Genomic DNA, 19,068 nt, shown 5'->3' on the forward strand with positions numbered 1-19,068 from the left:
AGTGGCGGTTCGAGCAACGACACTTGAAGTGGCTCGTTACCTTCCATTTGCACATTGTGAGTCTCAGCGAGCACCTTCTTGCCAATAGGTAGAAACTGTCTGCACGAACCTCCTGAGACGTTTATCGCCCAGTGCTGTACATAAGAGAGGCCGCACGTTGGTCAGATGAGCATATTGACGCCTCCCGCGAAAGAGTTAACGTCGAAGGAACTTTCTGCTTGAAAATGGCCCCGTCAAATCTGGTGGCATGCCTGGCGCTTGCAACTATGGCAGCTGGTGGCTTTCTACCGGGTCGTCAAGAACCTGTTGACCTCATTAGGGTACGTTCCACGCAACTTTTCTTAAGTAAATTTTTGTATGAATGTAATAAAGAGAGAGATGGTGAACGGTTGGTAATAGAAAATTTACAATATATGGTTTTCCTCCTTCTGCATGCCATCATTTCCGTACTTTGGGCTATCTTACGCAAGAATATACCGAGATTGATTTTCTGAAGCCATACTGCCATTCGTATTTTCAAGCGTGTAAATCACCACAAGCTGGACACAATCGAGGGACATTTAATGAATTAGTAAATTTTCGTCCGAACTCGAAATACGGTTCGGACCATGTTCTTGGTGGTGAAGCAAAGCCGGGTTCATTGCTTCGCGAGGATGATCAGTGCCGTCTTCGTAACTTTTACCCGGAGGAAGACACCTTCACCACAGGACGTTTTACAACAAAACTTTATGTACAATTATTTACAATCCAGAGATGTCAGCAAAAGTATGACCCGCAGTGGGGCCTAAGGCGGTCGTGCAGGTGTCTGGCTGGCAAGCCCTTCTAGCAGCAAAAAGATCTCACGTCTTTTCTCGGGTGCTCCTTATATCCCTCCGGCCTCGTCGCCCGTGGCCCACGTCGACACTGGACAGGCACTTTCACGGCAGGAGTAGGATAGGCAGAGGAAGCTCCAGGGCGCCGTTTGTCGGGAACCCGTCAGGCGAGCGAGGAAGCGGTTGCCCCGCTGAGCCGGTTAGCCGGTTATGTTTAACGGGAAGACGCGTTACCAAAAAAGAAAGAGACGTGAAATGTCACGTCGTGCATGACCTTACAGAAGTAGTTTGGTCAGGTGTATACAAAAGTTTCATTGCAGTCTTTCATCATGGTACGTTTTTAAGAACTAATGACAGTCTGCGCAAAAAAAAAAGAAGGGCACAAAAAACAGTGAAGTGCACGACTCAAGCGCTGTGTAACAACTGATAGTTTAAAGCAGAAAACGTAGCATCTGTAAACACAAAAAAGACACTGAAAATCTTATTGATCCCGACTAACCATCTAATTCCGTGTGCTGCCGATAGATAACCTCAGCATCTGTGAGAGCGTTGAAGGGCTGGCCCACGCACCGGTCTTTTCTTTTTTATTATTATTTCAAATGCTTCAAGAATTTCAATCGTGTGCTGCTCCCTTTGCCTCATCAGTGTGGTTTCGTTAGGTTTTAGGTGCCTATAAACTTTTTAGTGCCATCCTTTATGTTTATATACGCCACGTTTTCTTCATAAAGATTTCAGTTGTTAGGCAGCGCTTTTCTCGTTCCTTTTTTCTTTGTTTTTTCGGGTTATTTTTTTCGCTTACTGTCATTTCTCATGAATATGTGTTTCAAGTAGCCCACTTTTCTACAGTATTTCAAGAACTCGTTGGGACTGTATTTTAAAGCCACCACAATCACTGCTTTTCGACAGTTGTGTCATCAGCTTCCTGGCTCTACACGAATGATGCCGCTCAGGATGAATGCTCTAGCGTGCATTAGTGATTTTTTTAAGGGCCTCATGCGTTGTTTGCCGTTTCCTCAACTATGCACGAAAGTACTGCTCCCGCAGACTGTCGTGGATACTGTGCAGCACTAGGTGACACACGCTTAGCAAGCACTCTGACATTGGAAAAAAAATGCTCAGTGGCATATGCAAACTGCAGTGGCCGTGTTTTCGTGGATCATGTCTCTGAATCACTCTATGAAAAACGACTGCAAAGTTGTGAAAATAAATAAACTTATTCAATATTAATTTTATTTTGCTCACTCACACTCACGCATACTTCTTGTTTGCTGTAAAAAAAGCCACTGAATCAGCTAGAGACAGTGTGGGAGAGGACAGATTACGAGGATTGGATTAGTGGTGTAGTTTAGTCAGGAAAATGAAATGAGCAACAGGGTGTCGCTTATTTCAGGGGGTTGGACTACGTTTGACTATAAACATGGTGTTGGATTATGTTTGGCTATTCCCGCACCAGCTAGTATGTCCTAGTTGCTTACGTAAACCATGGCAATATTTAACGAGTCTCGAGCTTTGAGTTGCGACATATTCTGAGCCCCGGTCAAAGCTGCACCATGGCGTTGCCACAAAAAACGTGGTTGACTTTCCTAAGGGCCACGAGCCTGAACTAATCTTTGTAAACAAGTGTGGTTGTACGTATTATTCATACATATGTGTCTAAATAACGATCATTACCCAGCACCTCCACCAGTATTTTGTGGTAATAAAAAGCAAGTAAATGATATAATGGCTGTCAGTAAATCAGTCACAATTCAGCCCAACATCTTTGTCCTCTTCTACTGGCCGCCAAAACCTGCGCCACGCTCAAATAACGAAAATGCCTCGCACTAAAAATAAATACCCATTTTATGTGTCATTCTTACCACTGAGAAACATCCTTATAGGTTGCTTGAAGCCACGTGATTAAAAGGGCCCTGCTTCATTGTTTAAGCAGGGTCCAAAAACCTTGCTGGTCGATTGTTGAGGCTCCTCAGAACACGCGGGGAAAACAATTTAACGCAACATGGCACGTGGCCGAGAACATACAATCCTCTGACTCAGCTACAAGATAATACCACTTCCCTCTGCGAATGACGCCTTAAACACAAATGTTCACGTCATTAAACAATTCCGCTGCCAATGGCTGATTTGATCTTGATCTGCGTAGTGACGGAGACGCTCAAAGCCATGACGCGCGCTGACGAAGAGACCCATCTGTTTGCATCCTTGCCCTCTCTCTTTTTTCCCTCTGCGTAGCTTTCACCGTCCTCACTGGTACGAAAGGAGAGATAAAGCGCTTAAACCACGCGTCTAGCCCCTGTAACTCCACTCGCACTTTAGAAGTCCTGAGACCTTATGCGACCATCTATTCGTGAGGCAATACGCTCTTTTTATGAAACCATTCAACGTTTGCTTTCTACATTTCACGGCTCTTTTTTAAGCTTCCCGCGTAGGCCGACGTCACCAGCCGACGTCACTATCGTAAAGGCAAAGCTTATCTTTCCGATTACTTTTCTGCAGAACAGACAGAACCCAGCAAACACTCATGTACAGCACGCGCTGTGCCCGTCTCAGCATCACAGTCTATCTGACCTTCGTATCTGCTCTTCGAGCACCATGCAATCACGCTGTCTCACTGACTGCAGCACTTCCTTTTGTATGGGGTCGATGGCAGGTCACAAAATGTAGGGCTGAACACCTTCTGAATTGTTTTTGTACATATTTCTGGTCTTTTGCGACAGAGCTCTGGCGCTAAATGTTCGCCATGTGTCGTAGATAACGAATTATGATCAACATGCACCAGCACACACTCAATCACCTCCCAAGCGCTCTGCACAGATAGTTAACAAACAAGCTCAAATTTGGTCTGGCAAAACTGGTTTGGGCGAGCAGGTTCATGGTCAAAGATTTTGTGGTGCGGGCCTATGAAACGAAAAGCCAGAGGCACATGATAGACACGACGGGCGCTAACTAACAGCTGGTTTTTTATTGCCTTCTTCAGAGCAAATCATGTCCAATAGTCACTCAAAATTTACTGCGACAATCACGTTTTGCTACAACAGGGCTTTTTGATTTCTGCACGCATGCGTGACTTGACTTTCTGCGTAACTAAGTTAACTATGCAGGTTGTTTTTATCGCTAACTGTCAATCCTGGAAAAGCGTGATTGTCACCGTGAATTTTGAAGGATCATGGCACATGTATTTGCACTGCGAGGAGGAGAAAGAACAGCAAGAGAGAAGGCAGGGACGCTAACCAGGTGCATGATTTCATGGCTTCCATAAGCTGGAGGAATGAGAAAGAGGAGTATAAACATGAGAGAGAAAAGAGAGAGAAGGAAAAGAGACGAGAAAATGGCGAGTAAATAAGCTGACGCGTATGCAGCGTTGGCACCATACAAAAGTCAAAGGCATTCAGATAGGCCCGTAGACGCCGCAAAGCGAAAGAGGGCTTTGACTGCCGCAGGCAATAAAAATATGTCGTAGATCTGCGCCCCCGTCATGCCTAAAATTAGTGTCCGTCCATGTGTTTCATAGCGCTGTACTCCAAAAAGTATGACAAGCTGAAACGGTTGTCCTCTAACGGCTATGCATAGTTTAGTTTAACAAGGGATGAGAAATAGAGATGAGAATGTAGACGCCTAGCCAAGCGATAACAAGCTATTTTCCAACCGGCCGAACCTTGCCGAATTATTGCAAGCTGCGCTATTTTTTAATTAGCTATTACGAAATTATCGCGACGAGACTAATTATCAGCTCCTGGATAAATTTAATTCATTGAAGAACATCTCACTTGTCAAGAATAATGATAGTTACGTTGATCTAACATCTTAAAACCGCTGTGTGTTTATGCGGATGCCGTACTAGATGACCCTGAAAATTTCGACCCACCTTGAGTGTACATCTTGTACACTCAAGGTGAGTACGTTGAGGAACGTGCATCTGGATCACCATGCATTGGTTTCAATCCTTTTCATTTCCTTCTTCTTTTTTTTTTGCTTACCTTGACACTTTCAAACACTTCAAACTCTAGGCTCATGTTGAATTTTTTGCCCCGTTTCACTCGTTCTCTTTTTGAAACAGCGAAACACATATTATTGACAAAAAAATTTCTCCCAGCACTACTGCTCGCTTTCAGCAAATATACCAAAACGGAATGAAACTGTCACATTTCTTGGAATTTATCGCTAGCCAGTGTACTTTTGCAAAGACGTCCTGACAATGTCATCAACTTCGACAATAAATACGCTGCCTAAAACAGCCGTTCTAAGCGTTGTTCAGGCAGCGATGAGATCATGCAAAGCAGGCTCTAACACAATCGGGATATGAATGCCCCGTCCTGCATCACTTATAACATGCCACAGTGATGGTGCGCTCGAAGCCGTTTCGCTAGCTCTATATGCCAGAAGGTATAGCGATTAATTTTTGTAAGAAGAATATAAATGACATATGCCAATGTTAGAACTATGACACGACATGTTATTCATGACATGGCTTACGTGCCATGCTTTCGATGCACTGGAGGCAGTTTCACTAGCTTATTATATGGCGAAATTCGTATTGCCGGAAACGCAATTTTATGATGAACGCAAGCGGCAGGTTGCAACATGAAATAATGGCACCCATGTCGTCTACCGCATGATTTCCCTGCCACACTCATGGTGCACCGGAGGCCATTTTGCTACTTTGATGTGTGATAATATTAGTACAGCGCGACGTTATTGCATCGCGGAGAGAAATGACAGGTCGTAAGGGGAAAATCATAAAACATATTTCGTACGTGATTTGCACGACACAATCTTGAAGCTCTCACCATCATTTCGTCCACTAGATATATACTGAAAGCGCTACTACATGACACGATTGTGTGATGAACGTAAATGGCAAGACCTAAAATGCGTATCATAATCATATTATCATGTACTGACTGGTTTACCTGAAGTGTATCGGGGCGCTTTCAGTTCCTTTGTTCACTTCAATTGTGTGGGAATCGTCGGGCATGATATGAGCGCGGGACGAACATGCGTGAAGGGACATGCATTGAAGCGACGAGGTTTTGCGTTTAAGTAGCGTGGCGTAGAGCAGATTTTCAAATGGGCATACATGTATAAGAAACATACGCTAATGACTGCATTCGCCTTGGCATGCAGTGAACTGCAGCTCATGACGAAAGCCTTCATTTGGCTGCAAGAAACAACAATGCGATGTATGCAGCTCCTCGCAGACTGCTTCGCTTTACATTCATTCGCACAGTACGCGGTACCTTATTTTGGTGAATACAGTGTTAGCCGTTGAATTCATGTTGGAGCGATTCATGCCATTTGAAGTTCTTACACAAGGTGCGTTCGAATTTGTTATCTCCTTTCTTGCGTTCAGGTGGTACAAGTGTTCCCACGAGCCGTGACCGTCTACACCTCAACCAACGACACCGTTATGCTGTGCACAACTGCCACTCGTTCATACATGGATCTTGAGCAGAAGAAGGCCGGCTACGTCTGGGAACTGAAAGGGCACGGTGGTTCTTCCAAGTGAGCTTCTCAATGATGTCTATGACCGCAATCTCTGGGGCAGAATAACTACCATTCTTCGAAAACAACAACCGTTACCATTGAGTGCATGTGTTTATTTTCGCAAAATTACGTTAAATATATTCGCGATAACATTTAAGGCATCAGGAGCTATGTCGATGACTGAAGTTCATGAAAGCAAGTCTCTGCATGTGATTCAACTGGCTCCGCGTGGTGAGTAGTCCAGCTAATCTAGCCGTTGTCAATGAAGTTAGTCTTCTTGACTGAGGGCAACAGCTGCAGAGCTCAGGTGATCGGGGGATATAAGTATGAAATATCTCTCCATTATTTCTTGTGTCCTTTGCAACGTGAACTCTATTATCTGTCTGTTTTCCTCATTCAGGCAGTCTTTAACTCAATTGAAAACTACTTACCACGCACGCATATCTCGACGAATTACCTGAAGTGGTTTCCTTTCTTTACCATCACGTTGTGACATTCCATTCACCTTCGATGTTTTCACGTATATCCTTGACGTGCTTTTCTGAAAAGCTTCTTGATAGTGAAACTGTATTCATGTCGCCATTTTTGTGAACGACCCTTGCTGTATCGTCGGCATGCTCGTTATAGATGAATCCGCAGTGGCTTTGTGGTCCTTTAAAATTACATCATGTCCTTTCTTTATTACTGGTTGATACAGTCGGCATGTTTCCAGCACCAGTTAGTCATGAGGGCCACGACGTAGCACGGTTCGAATACATTGCACAGCTGGCCTCAGAGCAGTGAAAATGCATGATCAGTGAAATGCACAATTCCAAGTTGGCGGCTTGCAGTATGTTAGACACACGCATCTCTCTCTCTCTCTCAATAAATAAATAAATAAATAAATATATATATATATATATATATATATATATATATATATATATATATATATATATATATATATATTTATTCATTTATTTAATTATATCGAGAGAGAGAGAGTAAACAGGATAACCGCTGGTCACTAAGGGTAACTAACTGGATTCCCAGAGAAGGCAAGCGGGTTAGGGGGAGACAGAAGGTTAGGTGGGTAGATGAGATTAAGAAGTTTGCGGGTATAAAGTGGCAGCAGCAAGCACAGGACCGAGTTCACTGGCGGAACAAGGGAGAGGCCTTTGTCCTGCAGTGGACGTAGTCAGGCTGATGAGGATGATGTGTGTGTGTGGGAAGGGAGGTGCATGCGTAACGCGTGCACCGATAATAGTGCAATATTATCCTTTTGCATCTGCACTTCTCGTCGTCTCAACTACGTCCTGATAACGTAGATGTAGATAAGCCCGTCAAAGTTCTTTTGCATTCAGTGCAAGTAAGCTGCCTGGGGCACCCCTGTAACGTTTTTCGTGTTGTGCTTTTGTTCACCACAATCGTCTAGACAATTATGAACAATGAAATAATTATTCGCTGTTCCATATACAAAGGCCGAAGTTGAAATGACCGTAGCAGTAAGCAAAGGAGCAGGTCACGCAGTCAATTTTGGTCTGTCATACTTGCGATGTACTAGATTTAGAGACATCCTTGATTGATATGTGGGGCTTAACGTCCCAAAACTACCATATGATTATGAGAGACGTTGTAGTGGAGGGCTCTGGAAATTTCGACCACCTGGAGTTCTTTAACGTGCACCCAAATCTGAGCACATGGGCCTACAACATTTCCGCCTCCATCGGAAATGCCGCCATTTAGAGACACCCTCACAAGCACAGATACTTGTTTTACTAGAATTGTTAACGTGCTTTTAAAATTACAGCACTAAAACTTGTTTCTCAATATTTCAGAAAAAACATTACTGTCAATTGGCAAGAAGGAGATGCCCCTGACCGGCCCACCTACTACATCGACGACGGTAAGCTCACACTGGCCATAAGATCGACCTACAGGTGTCGACACCATCATTTTGTTAGTGTTGTCACGCAGTTTATTTACGTACAGACCTACTGGAAGGCCGAGGAACGCCAGAAGAGCGAGGAACGCCAACAGGCCGAAAATACAAAACAAACTCAAGCTCGGGTCGCGCGTGCACCAACGCTGTGGCTTGCCGTTTCATGCTGCTTCGTCGTCGTTCGCATAGTTCCCTAAATTGGCCCCCGGTGAACAGCGTAGCCAACCTGACGACTTAAGGCGTAGTCACTAAAGCGGGGTCGTAATACGGCTTCAGGCGACTCACATGCACAATTTCTGGGCCACGACGGCGTAAGTCATGAGACTGTGTCAATGACTCCACCTCATAATTGACGGGTGACGTACGGGCGAGAATGCGGTAGGGCCCGCGGTATCGTGCCAGCAATTTCGACGAAAGGCCAGGAGTGCTCGGTGGAACCCAGAGCCAAACGAGAGCACCAGTCGTGAAAGTAGAGAGATGTCGGTCGATGTCAAGCCGTAGCTTCTGGTGGCCTTGGTCCTCGGTTGTCAGAGAACGGGCCAATCGTCTGCAATCTTCTGCGTACCTGGCAACATGAGAACTTGCAGTGTACTCAGAGGAGTCGGGCGTGTATGAGAGGATAGTGTCCAGCGTACACGATGGTTCGCGTCCGTACAACAGAAAGAAAGGGGAGAACCCTGTTGTCGCGTGCGTAGCGGTGTTATACGCATACGTGACGAATGGAAGGACAGTGTCCCAATTAGTCTGGTCTGAAGCTGTGTACATCGTCAACATATCACCAAGAGTGCGATTAAATCGTTCTGTGAGGCCATCCGTCTGCGGGTGATATGCTGTCGTCAGGCGATGAACCATGTTGCACTGAGCGAGCAACGCTTGAATGACGTCAGACAAGAAAACACGCCCCCGGTCGCTCAAAAGTTCGCGGGGAGCACCATGGCGAAGAACAAAGTTGCGCAAGATGAAAAAAGCAACTTCCCTCGCGGTTGCTGCGGGTAGAGCTGCTGTCTCCGCGTAACGCGTGAGGTGGTCCACGCCGACAATTATCCACCTATTTCCAGAAGACGACGTGGGAAGTGGTCCGTATAAGTCGATACCGACGCGGTCAAACGGACGCGCTGGACAAGGCAGAGGCTGAAGTGTACCGGCAGGGCGTTGAGGTGGGACTTTACGTCACTGGCATGCAGTACAAGCACGTACGTACTTGCGGACAAATGTGTACATGCCGCGCCAGTAGTACCGCTGACGTAGACGGTTGTACGTTTTGAGAGCGCCAGCGTGAGCGCTTTGCGGGTCGTTGTGGAAGGCAGTACAGATTTCCGAGCGCATGTGGCTGGGTATCACTAACAGCCACTTCCTACCTTCAGACGGGTAATTCCGCCGATAGAGTAGGTCGTCTCAAATAGCGAAATGTGTGGCTTGACGGCGGATAGTTCTTGACACTAAATTAGCTAACGGATCAGTCAGAAAGGCGAGGAGCTGGGAAATCCACACAAGTTTGCGTTGTTCCGATGCCATGTCTGTGAAGTCGATTGGTGTTATGACAGCTGAAGAAGGTGACGAGGAGGCTGGGTCAACCGGTAGCGGCGAGCGGGATAGCGCATCAGCGTCGGAGTGCTTGCGGCCAGATCGGTATACAACACGAATGTCGTATTCCTGTAGGCGAAGCGCCCAACGACCAAGGCGCCCCGACGGGTCTTTGAGCGATGATAGCCAGCATAGAGCGTGGTGGTGCGTGACGACTTCGAAAGGGCGACCATAAAGGTATGGGCGGAACTTCGTCAAAGCCCAGACAATTGCGAGGCACTCTTTCTCCGTGACGGAATAATTACACTCGGCTTTCTTGAGGGTTCGACTCGCGTAAGCCACTACGTATTCTTGGTACCCTGGTTTTCGTTGAGCCAATACAGCACCAAGACCGACACCACTGGCGTCGGTTTGGGCCTCCGTAGGCGCATCAGGGTCAAAATGACGTAGTATTGGAGGTGATAATAATAACCGCCGAAGCGCGGTGAAGGATTCATCGCACTCTTTTGACCAAGCAGAAATGCCTTTGGAAGTTGTCAACAGGTTGGTAAGAGGCGCGATGATGGAAGAGAAGTTGCGCACAAATCGACGAAAGTATGAGCACAGGCCGATAAAACTTCGAAGCGTCTTGATGGACTTGGGCTTCGGATAGTCGGCCACGGCGCGGAGTTTCGCCGGATCCGGGAGAACACCCTCTTTGCAGACGACGTGACCCAGTATAGTGAGCTGACGTGCGGCAAACTGGCACTTCTTGATGTTAAGTTGAAGGCCAGCAGAGGTGAGACACGTGAGAATAGCACGAAGACGAACAAGGTGAGTGGAAAAGTCGTGAGAAAAAACGACGATATCGTCTAGGTAGCAAAGGCACGTGTTCCACTTGTATCCGCGAAGGATGGTGTCCATCATCCGTTCGAAGGTAGCTGGGGCGTTGCAGAGTCCAAACGGCATGACGTTAAACTCGTACAGCCCATCAGGTGTTACAAATGCAGTCTTCAATCGGTCAGGATCAGCCATTGGAACTTGCCAATATCGTGAGCGTAAATCTAAAGAGGAGAAATATTCTGCCCCTGGCAAGCAATCGAGAGCGTCGTCGATGCGTGGCAATGGGTACACATCCTTCCGAGTTATCTTATTGAGCCGGCGGTAGTCGACACAGAATCGGATAGACCCATCCTTTTTGCGCACAAGTACAACAGGGGACGACCAAGGGCTCTGCGATGGCTGGATGACACCACGCTTGAGCATATCTTTGACTTGTTCGTTGATAATACGACGCTCTTCCGCTGAAACTCGATATGGTCATTGGCGTAAGGGAGCATGAGTACCGGTGTCAATGTGGTGCGTGATGTTCGCTGTGCGACCCAAAGATGGTTGAGCGCAATCGAATGCAGAACGGAACTCTCGAAGAAGGGACAAGAGTTCGCTTCTTTGTGTCGGCGATAGCTCAGCGGCAACAGAGGGCTGGAATGAGTCTGGCGCGGGCAGTGTGGCCACAGGTGGTGTCACAGCATTGAGCTGGAGGGGAGGTGCGTGTTCGGCGAACTCTAGAGGGCGCAAGAGGTCAACGTCTTGTATGTTACCCAAACATTCTCCGCGAAGTAAGGTAACTGGCGACGATAGCGAGTTCGCGACGAGCATGGCGGCAGCACCGGATTCCACGGTGAGTACGGCAAAGGGCAGGTGTAGGCTACGGCGGCGGGTAAATACGTCAGACGGATTGAACAAAACAGTTCCGGCAGGAGCGGCCGTACAGGTCCGGGCTACAAGGGCGGATGTTCTCGGTGCTATTTCCATGTCTGCAACAACGACAAGTTTGTAAGCTTCAGAAAGAGAATCCACCAAACAAGAGGTTGGCAGCGGTGTAGGGGCAACTTCTGCACGTGAGCAATCTATGATGGCCCGATGACGCGAAAGAAAGTCCCATCCAAGAATGACTTCGTGGGAGCAGGATGCCAGCACAAAAAATTCAATGGCATAAAGTTCACCTTGGATAATGACACGTGCAGTGCACACAGCTGTAGGTTCTATGCACTGCAAGTTGGCCGTGTGGAGCATCAGGTCCGAAAGAGGCGTCGTCACCTTTTTCAACTTGCGGCATAAGGTCTCACAGATTATTGAAACGCTGGCCCCTGTGTCGATAAGCGCTTGTGCGGCGGTCCCCTCAACATTGACGTCAATAACGTTTTGCGGCGAGAAAGATGGAGGCCTTAAGCAGTTCGAATTGTATGCAGCTGTTGCCTCCGGAGCTGCAGCGATCAGTTTCCCTCTTCCGTAGCAGGTCGGCGACGCATAGGTGACAGGGAGCGTCGTCGTGGCGATGGTGACCGATGGTTTGCGTAGGGTCGAGGACCGTCAGTGGTGTACCTTGATGGCGTCCTAGACGACGACGCCATTGGCCTGCCCACGGTGTCGACTGGAGGGGGATCTCGGCGACAGTGGCGGGCGACGTGTCGAGCGATACCACAGGCGAAACAGATGGGCCTATTATCCGGCGTCCTCCAAGCGTCTGAGCGACGGTAAAATGGAGCTGGCTGAAGATCTCGCGTAGGGATACGGCGCCGCAATTTGGGTTGTAGGCACGACATAGGGTGGCGTGGCAGGTTGAACATACGGCATACGCTGTTGTGTAGGCCGAGCAGCGACGGCGGCGTACGTGAGAGGCGTTGTGACTGGTGGTTGCTGATGAACCGGCGGAAGGGCTTCAGCGACTTGGGTCCGAATGACGTGTTGGGGGTCCGGTGCCAAAGTTTGCGTGGGCTCATGTGTCAGTGGCAGCAGCAATAGCTGGCTCGCTACCTCTTCGCGGACGAAGTCCTTGATTGTCGAAAGCAGCGGCTGCTGGTTGGTAGGATGGGCAGCTAGGTGCAAGCTTGCGAGCGTGTCTGGCGTCGTGAGGGCTTGACGAGCAATTGCGCGCTGCCTACGCAAATCATCGAAGCTTTGACAGAGGGAAACGAGGACAGCAATGGTGGGGTAATTTCTCGGAAGCAACATCTGAAAGGCGCCGTCGTCAATGCCTTTCAATATGTGCCTGATTTTTTTCTTCCTCAGGCATGGTAGAGTTGATGCGGTTGCATAGATGCAACACATCTTCAATGTAGCCCGTGTAGGTCTCGCCTAGTTGCTGTGCACGGTGACGTAAACGGTGCTCAGTTTGAAGCTTGCGTGCCGCAGGTTGTCCAAAGACGTCCGTAATAGCCGTCTTGAATGCAGACCACGTAGTAATGTCAGCTGCGTGGTTATTAAACCACAGTTGCGCGGTGTCCGCAAGGTAGAATGTGACGTAGCTCAGCTTACTTGGGTCGTCCCATTTGTTACTTGCGCCGATTTTGTCGTACCTCGCCAACCAATCTTCGACGTCCGACTCAGTGGAGCCCGTGAAGATAGGAGGGTCTCATTGAGGATACACGACACCGCAAGTGACATGGACGGTCGAAGGTCCCACCTGGAGAGGCGTCTCGGTGGCCATGTTCATGTCACGTAGATGGGGAAGCTTACGGGAGCGAAGTTCTAGGTTTGTACGGGAGTCCACACACCTCCACCAGATGTCACGCAGTTTATTTACGTACAGACCTACTGGAAGGCCGAGGAACGCCAGAAGAGCGAGGAACGCCAACAGGCCGAAAATACAAAACAAACTCAAGCTCGGGTGGCGCGTGCACCAACGCTGTGGCTTGCCGTTTCATGCTGCTTCGTCGTCGTTCGCATAGTTCCCTACAGTGTGGACGTGTCACCATAAGATGTGTCGAAATGTGCAAGGGGCTGCTCTTTCTATAGCGTTATCGAAGAAAGTGCTTAACAGCGCAAAAGACAGGAGAGGATAGAAGAGACGAGAACAGAGCGCTGTTCTCGTCTCTTCTGTTCTCGTCTCTTCTATCCCCTCCTGTCGTTTGCGCTGTTAAGCACTTTCTTCGTCTACCATGCAGCACCAACTAGCCCAATCAAGCACCTTGTTATAGCGTTATCTTTCGCTTTGTAGTCGTGCAAAACATTCCACTTTTCAAAAAGGGGGTGGGGTGGGGGGGTTGGGGTAATATTCAGTTTCGAAATGCTGAACATATTGCGCTGAGTGAAGTATACTGTTTATCAATATCCCGGTGACGTGAAACATCGCTATGAGTTGCTTATCTGTGCATGTCCATGCTAGAAAGATATCGTCTCTTGCCTATACATGTGCAGATAACCCTCTGTGTCTACCTTCCTTTCTGCTGTTTTGTGGCCTTTTTGTTTCAGCTGTTAGCCGGCGTTTGTGGTTCCTGTCTCTCTCTTGCGTTCATGTTTGGCTCGGTCTCTATGACATAAACCTTTGCGTGGCAGGCCAGGGACAAGATATTCGATAATCTAAGTGAAGGTGGAGTCAAAAAATTGCATAATCTCTCACTAAAGGGAATCATGTGGGGGTGCAAAGCAGTGCTGGTGTTCAATTGTGTTTCTATTTGTTGTTTTCATTTTTATGTTTCCGCGTCTCTTTCATTTGGGTGCTGAATTTTGTATATGTTGTGTGCCGCTTATATTATTCCCCCTGTCATTTGTGTACAGCACCAGGTGTGTGCCGCAAAGTGAACACCCGGTGCTGCTTCGCGTCCCCACATGGCCCCCTTCAGAGGACGATGGTGTAATCATTAGGTTGTTATTGTTAGAATAAAAAAGGAAGAGTTGGTTGTACACGTGGGTGTTCCATCTTTATTTTAGAGACCGTTGCCAACGCGGACATAAAAAGCACTATTTTGAAGGAGAGTGCAACGGGAGCAAAGCACTACACCGCTTTATATACTAGCGCCGAGCTGTGGCGAAGAGAGAAAAACCGCAGAGGAGAAACGAAGCGTATGCAGTGATCACGCCACTTCCTCCACCCCGCCCTCTCGCACTCACGCGAGGATAGGGAGAGAGTTGGGGCATGCGCAGTGGGGGAGAGGACGGTCGCCGAGGGATTGACAGATCCCCAAGCAAAAGCTGCTTCGCGCGTAAAATAGGAGCCTTGCAGCAGCCTCGCGTAGATGGTTGGGCAGACGCATATTGTATTTATAAAGAACTGTTCGCTTCAATTCACGGCTAAAATTTGACTGCCTGAAAGGCAGCATTACAAACATTACCTAATCTACTCATATCCATGGCGTGAATGCCTGTGATCGAGCGAAGCAGTGCGCATCAGATCATGAATCATGGCCTTCTCTTTTATTTTGGGTTGTTTATCTTGAGCGTTTTTATGCTGTTTGTTTTGATTGATGGGTGGCTACATGTAGGTGTTTCTACGATTTTGTGGCCTTTTATTTTGTTTGTTCTTGTAAACTGCCTTCGTAAAACCTTTTGTAGTTCACAGATGTTCTTGTTCGTTCACATTCACCGGTGCAACGTCGTCTTTAGACTATGGCAGCCAGATGGAGATTGTGAGGTCTTGAGGTGCTTCGCCCCTAAAAGGACATAATGGTCATGTCGTTATCTATAGGGTCGCACTCGATTATTTATCGGCTGGCATTCTAACTGTGACGCGTACGTGAACTCGCGCTGATTATTCGTTAGACACAGCTCAGCGATGTTATTAACGATTTTTTCTAGAATTGCCACTTCCTAGCCATGACAAAGAATTCGGCCTAAATTTCGTACTATATGCTTCAAGATATGATGTCACACTACCTGTAATTTTATTATCTTGGAGACTTTGTTAACCTGTATGTCTGCTTGCATTTCAGATCTGAAGCATTATTACGTTGGCCATGGCCTCTATACCGACTACGACACATGTTTGGTCCTGAAAATGTTTGTCCTTGACTATGATCGTAAGCTGACTTTCTATAGAGCCCTACCAACAGTGCTTGATGAATCATATATCAATTCTTCCTACTACTTTTTTCGATGTATTGGTATATCTTTTTATGCGCTGTTATTGGGGAGTTTTCAAATAACGTATGCCAATATTATTCGCTGCGGCCATTGCCACTGTGAATGCGTCATAAAACTATAACCACGGCTAGCATTCGTGGTGTGCCAGCAAAAAAATGAAATTTCGTACGGCCCACAATGCCCGCAAAGCCAATTTGCGGTGTCTTGAGCGTGAGTACGCGTTTGCTGGGGACAAACACTATACGAAAACTCATATAGCACCCATACGCAAACGTCACGCCCACAACACCCTCCAACTTAGCGTACGCTATCCGAAAACTACCTATTATAGCAATATAGAACGTGGTAAGACTTCGATTTATAGCATGGTTTCTAAAAGTAGGTTCCGTCAAACCTAGTCGTTCCGCAGGAACTTCCTCGGGGCTCCTCAAGCCAAGAATACGTTTTTTTCTTTTTTTTTGGTTACACACTCAGGAAGGCGCGATCTGTGCAATAAATTTCACCAGTTTTTTTTTTTTTTTTGTCGCCAGTCAGACTCCGCAAACGAGCAGCGTGTTTATGCTGTGACGCAAAACCTCGGAGGTCTTCTTTTATCCACTTTCACATTTATCCTGCTTGAAGACAGGAGCTGGAGATGAGGCATTGGACATGCTACAACCACTTTCAAGAGCGAATGCTTGTGAATAGGCATTCCCGACACTAGCCTATCTGAAAAATGAGCTCAAGAGTTGGCTGAATCTAGCAGCCGACGTGTGGCTGGCCCTGTGATTTAATGGGTCTCGCATTGATTTTTTTGTGCAAAGAATGCGAGTTGTGTCGAACATAAGTAAATATTTTATGAAATGTCCTGGCCTTTGAAATTATCGTGAATGTATCACCAACCGAATGAAAGCTGTTTTCATGAAAGGGGGTAGAAGGTAGATAGAGCATAGCTGGTTTCCCTGCAACCAACAGACCAACATGCTTGAGAATATAAGATCTACAAAGGACACTTCAATTCACTCGAGCTCGATATAAGGAGGCTTGGCTGTAACTGAAAACTTTAAGATGGTATAACCTACCAGCGCTCCAAGAGTACTTGCGACGCTAGTGACCCCGAAATGCTGTGTAAACAGTAAGTACTCTTGAGCTTCGATCTATAAGCAGTTCTTCCTAAAGTAATGAATGTGCGAGCGCATCAGAGCACACTAACCATTCGTGTTAAACGCTCTCTTTTAATATGAGCAATGATTTGAATTAGGTTTTTCTTTCCTGCATAAAGCTAATACAGGGAAGCCTGAAAGTTGCTAGCATAATCAGGGAGGGGGGAGACTCAAAAATATAGAATTGAAAATTAAAGCTAACGTGAAGGTTTACTTTGTTCGCATTTTTACCAGAACAGCTTTTGCTTTCAAATGCAGATTATAATATTACGTTCGGCTAATCGTGTGGTTGTTTGATAAAGGCCATTTTGCACTTCTGTTCAAATGGCTCGTTTTGGTGTCGGCCGCGAGCAAAAGGTGCTTCCTGATACGAGCAGCCTGTACTTAACTATGCCGTTTCGCAGCATTGCTTTGTTTTTTGAGTAATCACTGTCTCACCATATTTCACACCGTCTTCCAGAACTCACGTGTGCATTTTTGTTTTCATGTTGTTCTTCTTTCAGAGTGCATGCTGTGGGTAAAGCCCGAAGTCGTTGATGAAATTCCTCGACACTGCCGTCAAAACTACAAACGGTACTGTCACGTCAGACACGCGACGTACAACCGAGAACTGTGCGAGGACAACCAATAAAGACGAAAATGCCGTCCAAGCTGAACTTGAGTGTGCCTGCAAGTGTATTACGGTCGTTGTTGACGAGCGTTTTATACAAGCCTAACTGTCGTGACGTCAGCCTTGTTCTCTTCGTTCCCATTCACTCGCACACTAAAGTCTTTTTTTAGTTATTATTTCTGGGCGGTGCAGACATAAAAAAAGAACGTCATAACAGCCATTGTGAGTTAAGTAAACAAAAATAAGGAAACCTTTAAGCTTCGCTCAAGGAGCAAAATAATTTTTTTCGTGTGTTAGTAGAGTCCAATTTTACAAACCCGAAAACACCACTTTTAGTGCGATATAACATTTTATAAGCGTGAAAACGCACGAAAAAAAAAACTACGGGCGGAGACGCCATTTTGAGATTCCTTCAGCAAACAACGTGACGTAGAAAATTTTGAAGCTCTCTACTGGGTCCTGCGTAGCTTCTGATCAATGCAATTGAAGCACATTGTAATCTGTGGTTGCGGTAGGCTTAGACTAAGAAGGTTCAGAAAATTTCGTCGAACCAATGTCCAGAAAATACGAAAAACACATTGTGAAATTTTTCTCGCCCTGTAAGGAAATTGCGGCGCAAAATTTAAAAATTAAACTTCAACCTTGATTTTCTTTCTAAACTACGGACTCATTTATGAAAACGATACGACATAAGAGTTCAGTTTACCAATCTCAAACAAGTAATTGTTTTCCTTTGGTGTCCCTTTAAGGATTGAACGTTATTGCGATATCATATCCCTATTGCGTACTTCAAAAACTTTGTGCGTGCTCTTTATTGTATAATGTTACTCGAGAAGTTTAAATCGTAGTTTCGATAAAGTTTAATGTGGCCTGGGTCAGTAAAGCTTTCGCATGGGGCTGCAATTTTTGTAACAAGTAGCATGCTTTAAATGACGAGCTATTGAGCGCGTGAAATGTTTTTGACTTTGCTATGCACCCACTAGGGGGCCTTGTGGGTGTACGCGCACTAATATGTGTGTGTTTTTTAACGGTTGGCTGGCATGAAACCATGAAGTCAGTATGACAAGCACATGTTCTGATGCCTGATGGCAATGTGCGCTTGTACCGGGCAATATTAAGGCGATATCACATGTAGTATTGCAAAGCCTGCACGCAGGGTGCGTGTGTTTGTAAAGTAAAGCATGAGAGTTATTTTCGCGGGGTTTCTAAGCCTACAGAGACGGACGCGCGAAAGCTTCAGCCGTCGTCGTTTCACTGCGTTTCTAAGCCGAGAAAGTTATGTTCACTGAATTTCCGAGAAGACGAGTGGCTGCGTGTTAGAACAGCTGCTTGCTTTTTTCATATCTCACAATGAAGAATGCTTGCCACTCTAACGGCCTCGGTTCGATCCTCACTCGTACCCGAAATCTTTATTATTTATGATTTATTATTATCACTCTCGATTTTTCGTCATGGACCAGGTGATTGTCTTTCGCTCGCAAACAACAACGCCTACGTCAACATTGACGGCGGAATTTCCGCGAAACGAGCTCTTCAACATTGTGGCTTTTATACCTTATACAAGCTTGCGCACTCTTACTGAACAGTGCACAGAGCGATCTACATGCGACTGCAGAACTACGCTCTCCGAATAGCTTCATTTTTTGAGGCTGTAGTATATGCAAATAGGCCTGTTGTCATTGCTATATCTCCTTGGCCTCAGCCGACGAAAACGTATGAAACCTGAAACAAACA

General features: G+C 46.5%; 1 protein-coding gene across 1 annotated transcript; it reads left to right on the top strand.

The window, feature by feature from the left end:
• The first annotated feature begins 139 nt into the window (after positions 1 to 139).
• LOC119167251 (uncharacterized) lies at positions 140 to 17,380 on the top strand. Its single transcript, XM_037418700.2, has 5 exons — positions 140 to 320; positions 6,163 to 6,314; positions 8,114 to 8,181; positions 15,432 to 15,518; positions 17,228 to 17,380. The coding sequence occupies exons 1-5, from the start codon at positions 225 to 227 to the stop codon at positions 17,353 to 17,355; spliced, it is 531 nt and encodes a 176-aa protein (XP_037274597.2). The 5' UTR covers positions 140 to 224; the 3' UTR covers positions 17,356 to 17,380.
• Positions 17,381 to 19,068: the final 1,688 nt, after the last annotated feature.

This window comes from Rhipicephalus microplus, chromosome 6 (assembly GCF_043290135.1).
Source record: "Rhipicephalus microplus isolate Deutch F79 chromosome 6, USDA_Rmic, whole genome shotgun sequence".
NCBI lineage: Eukaryota > Metazoa > Arthropoda > Arachnida > Ixodida > Ixodidae > Rhipicephalus > Rhipicephalus microplus.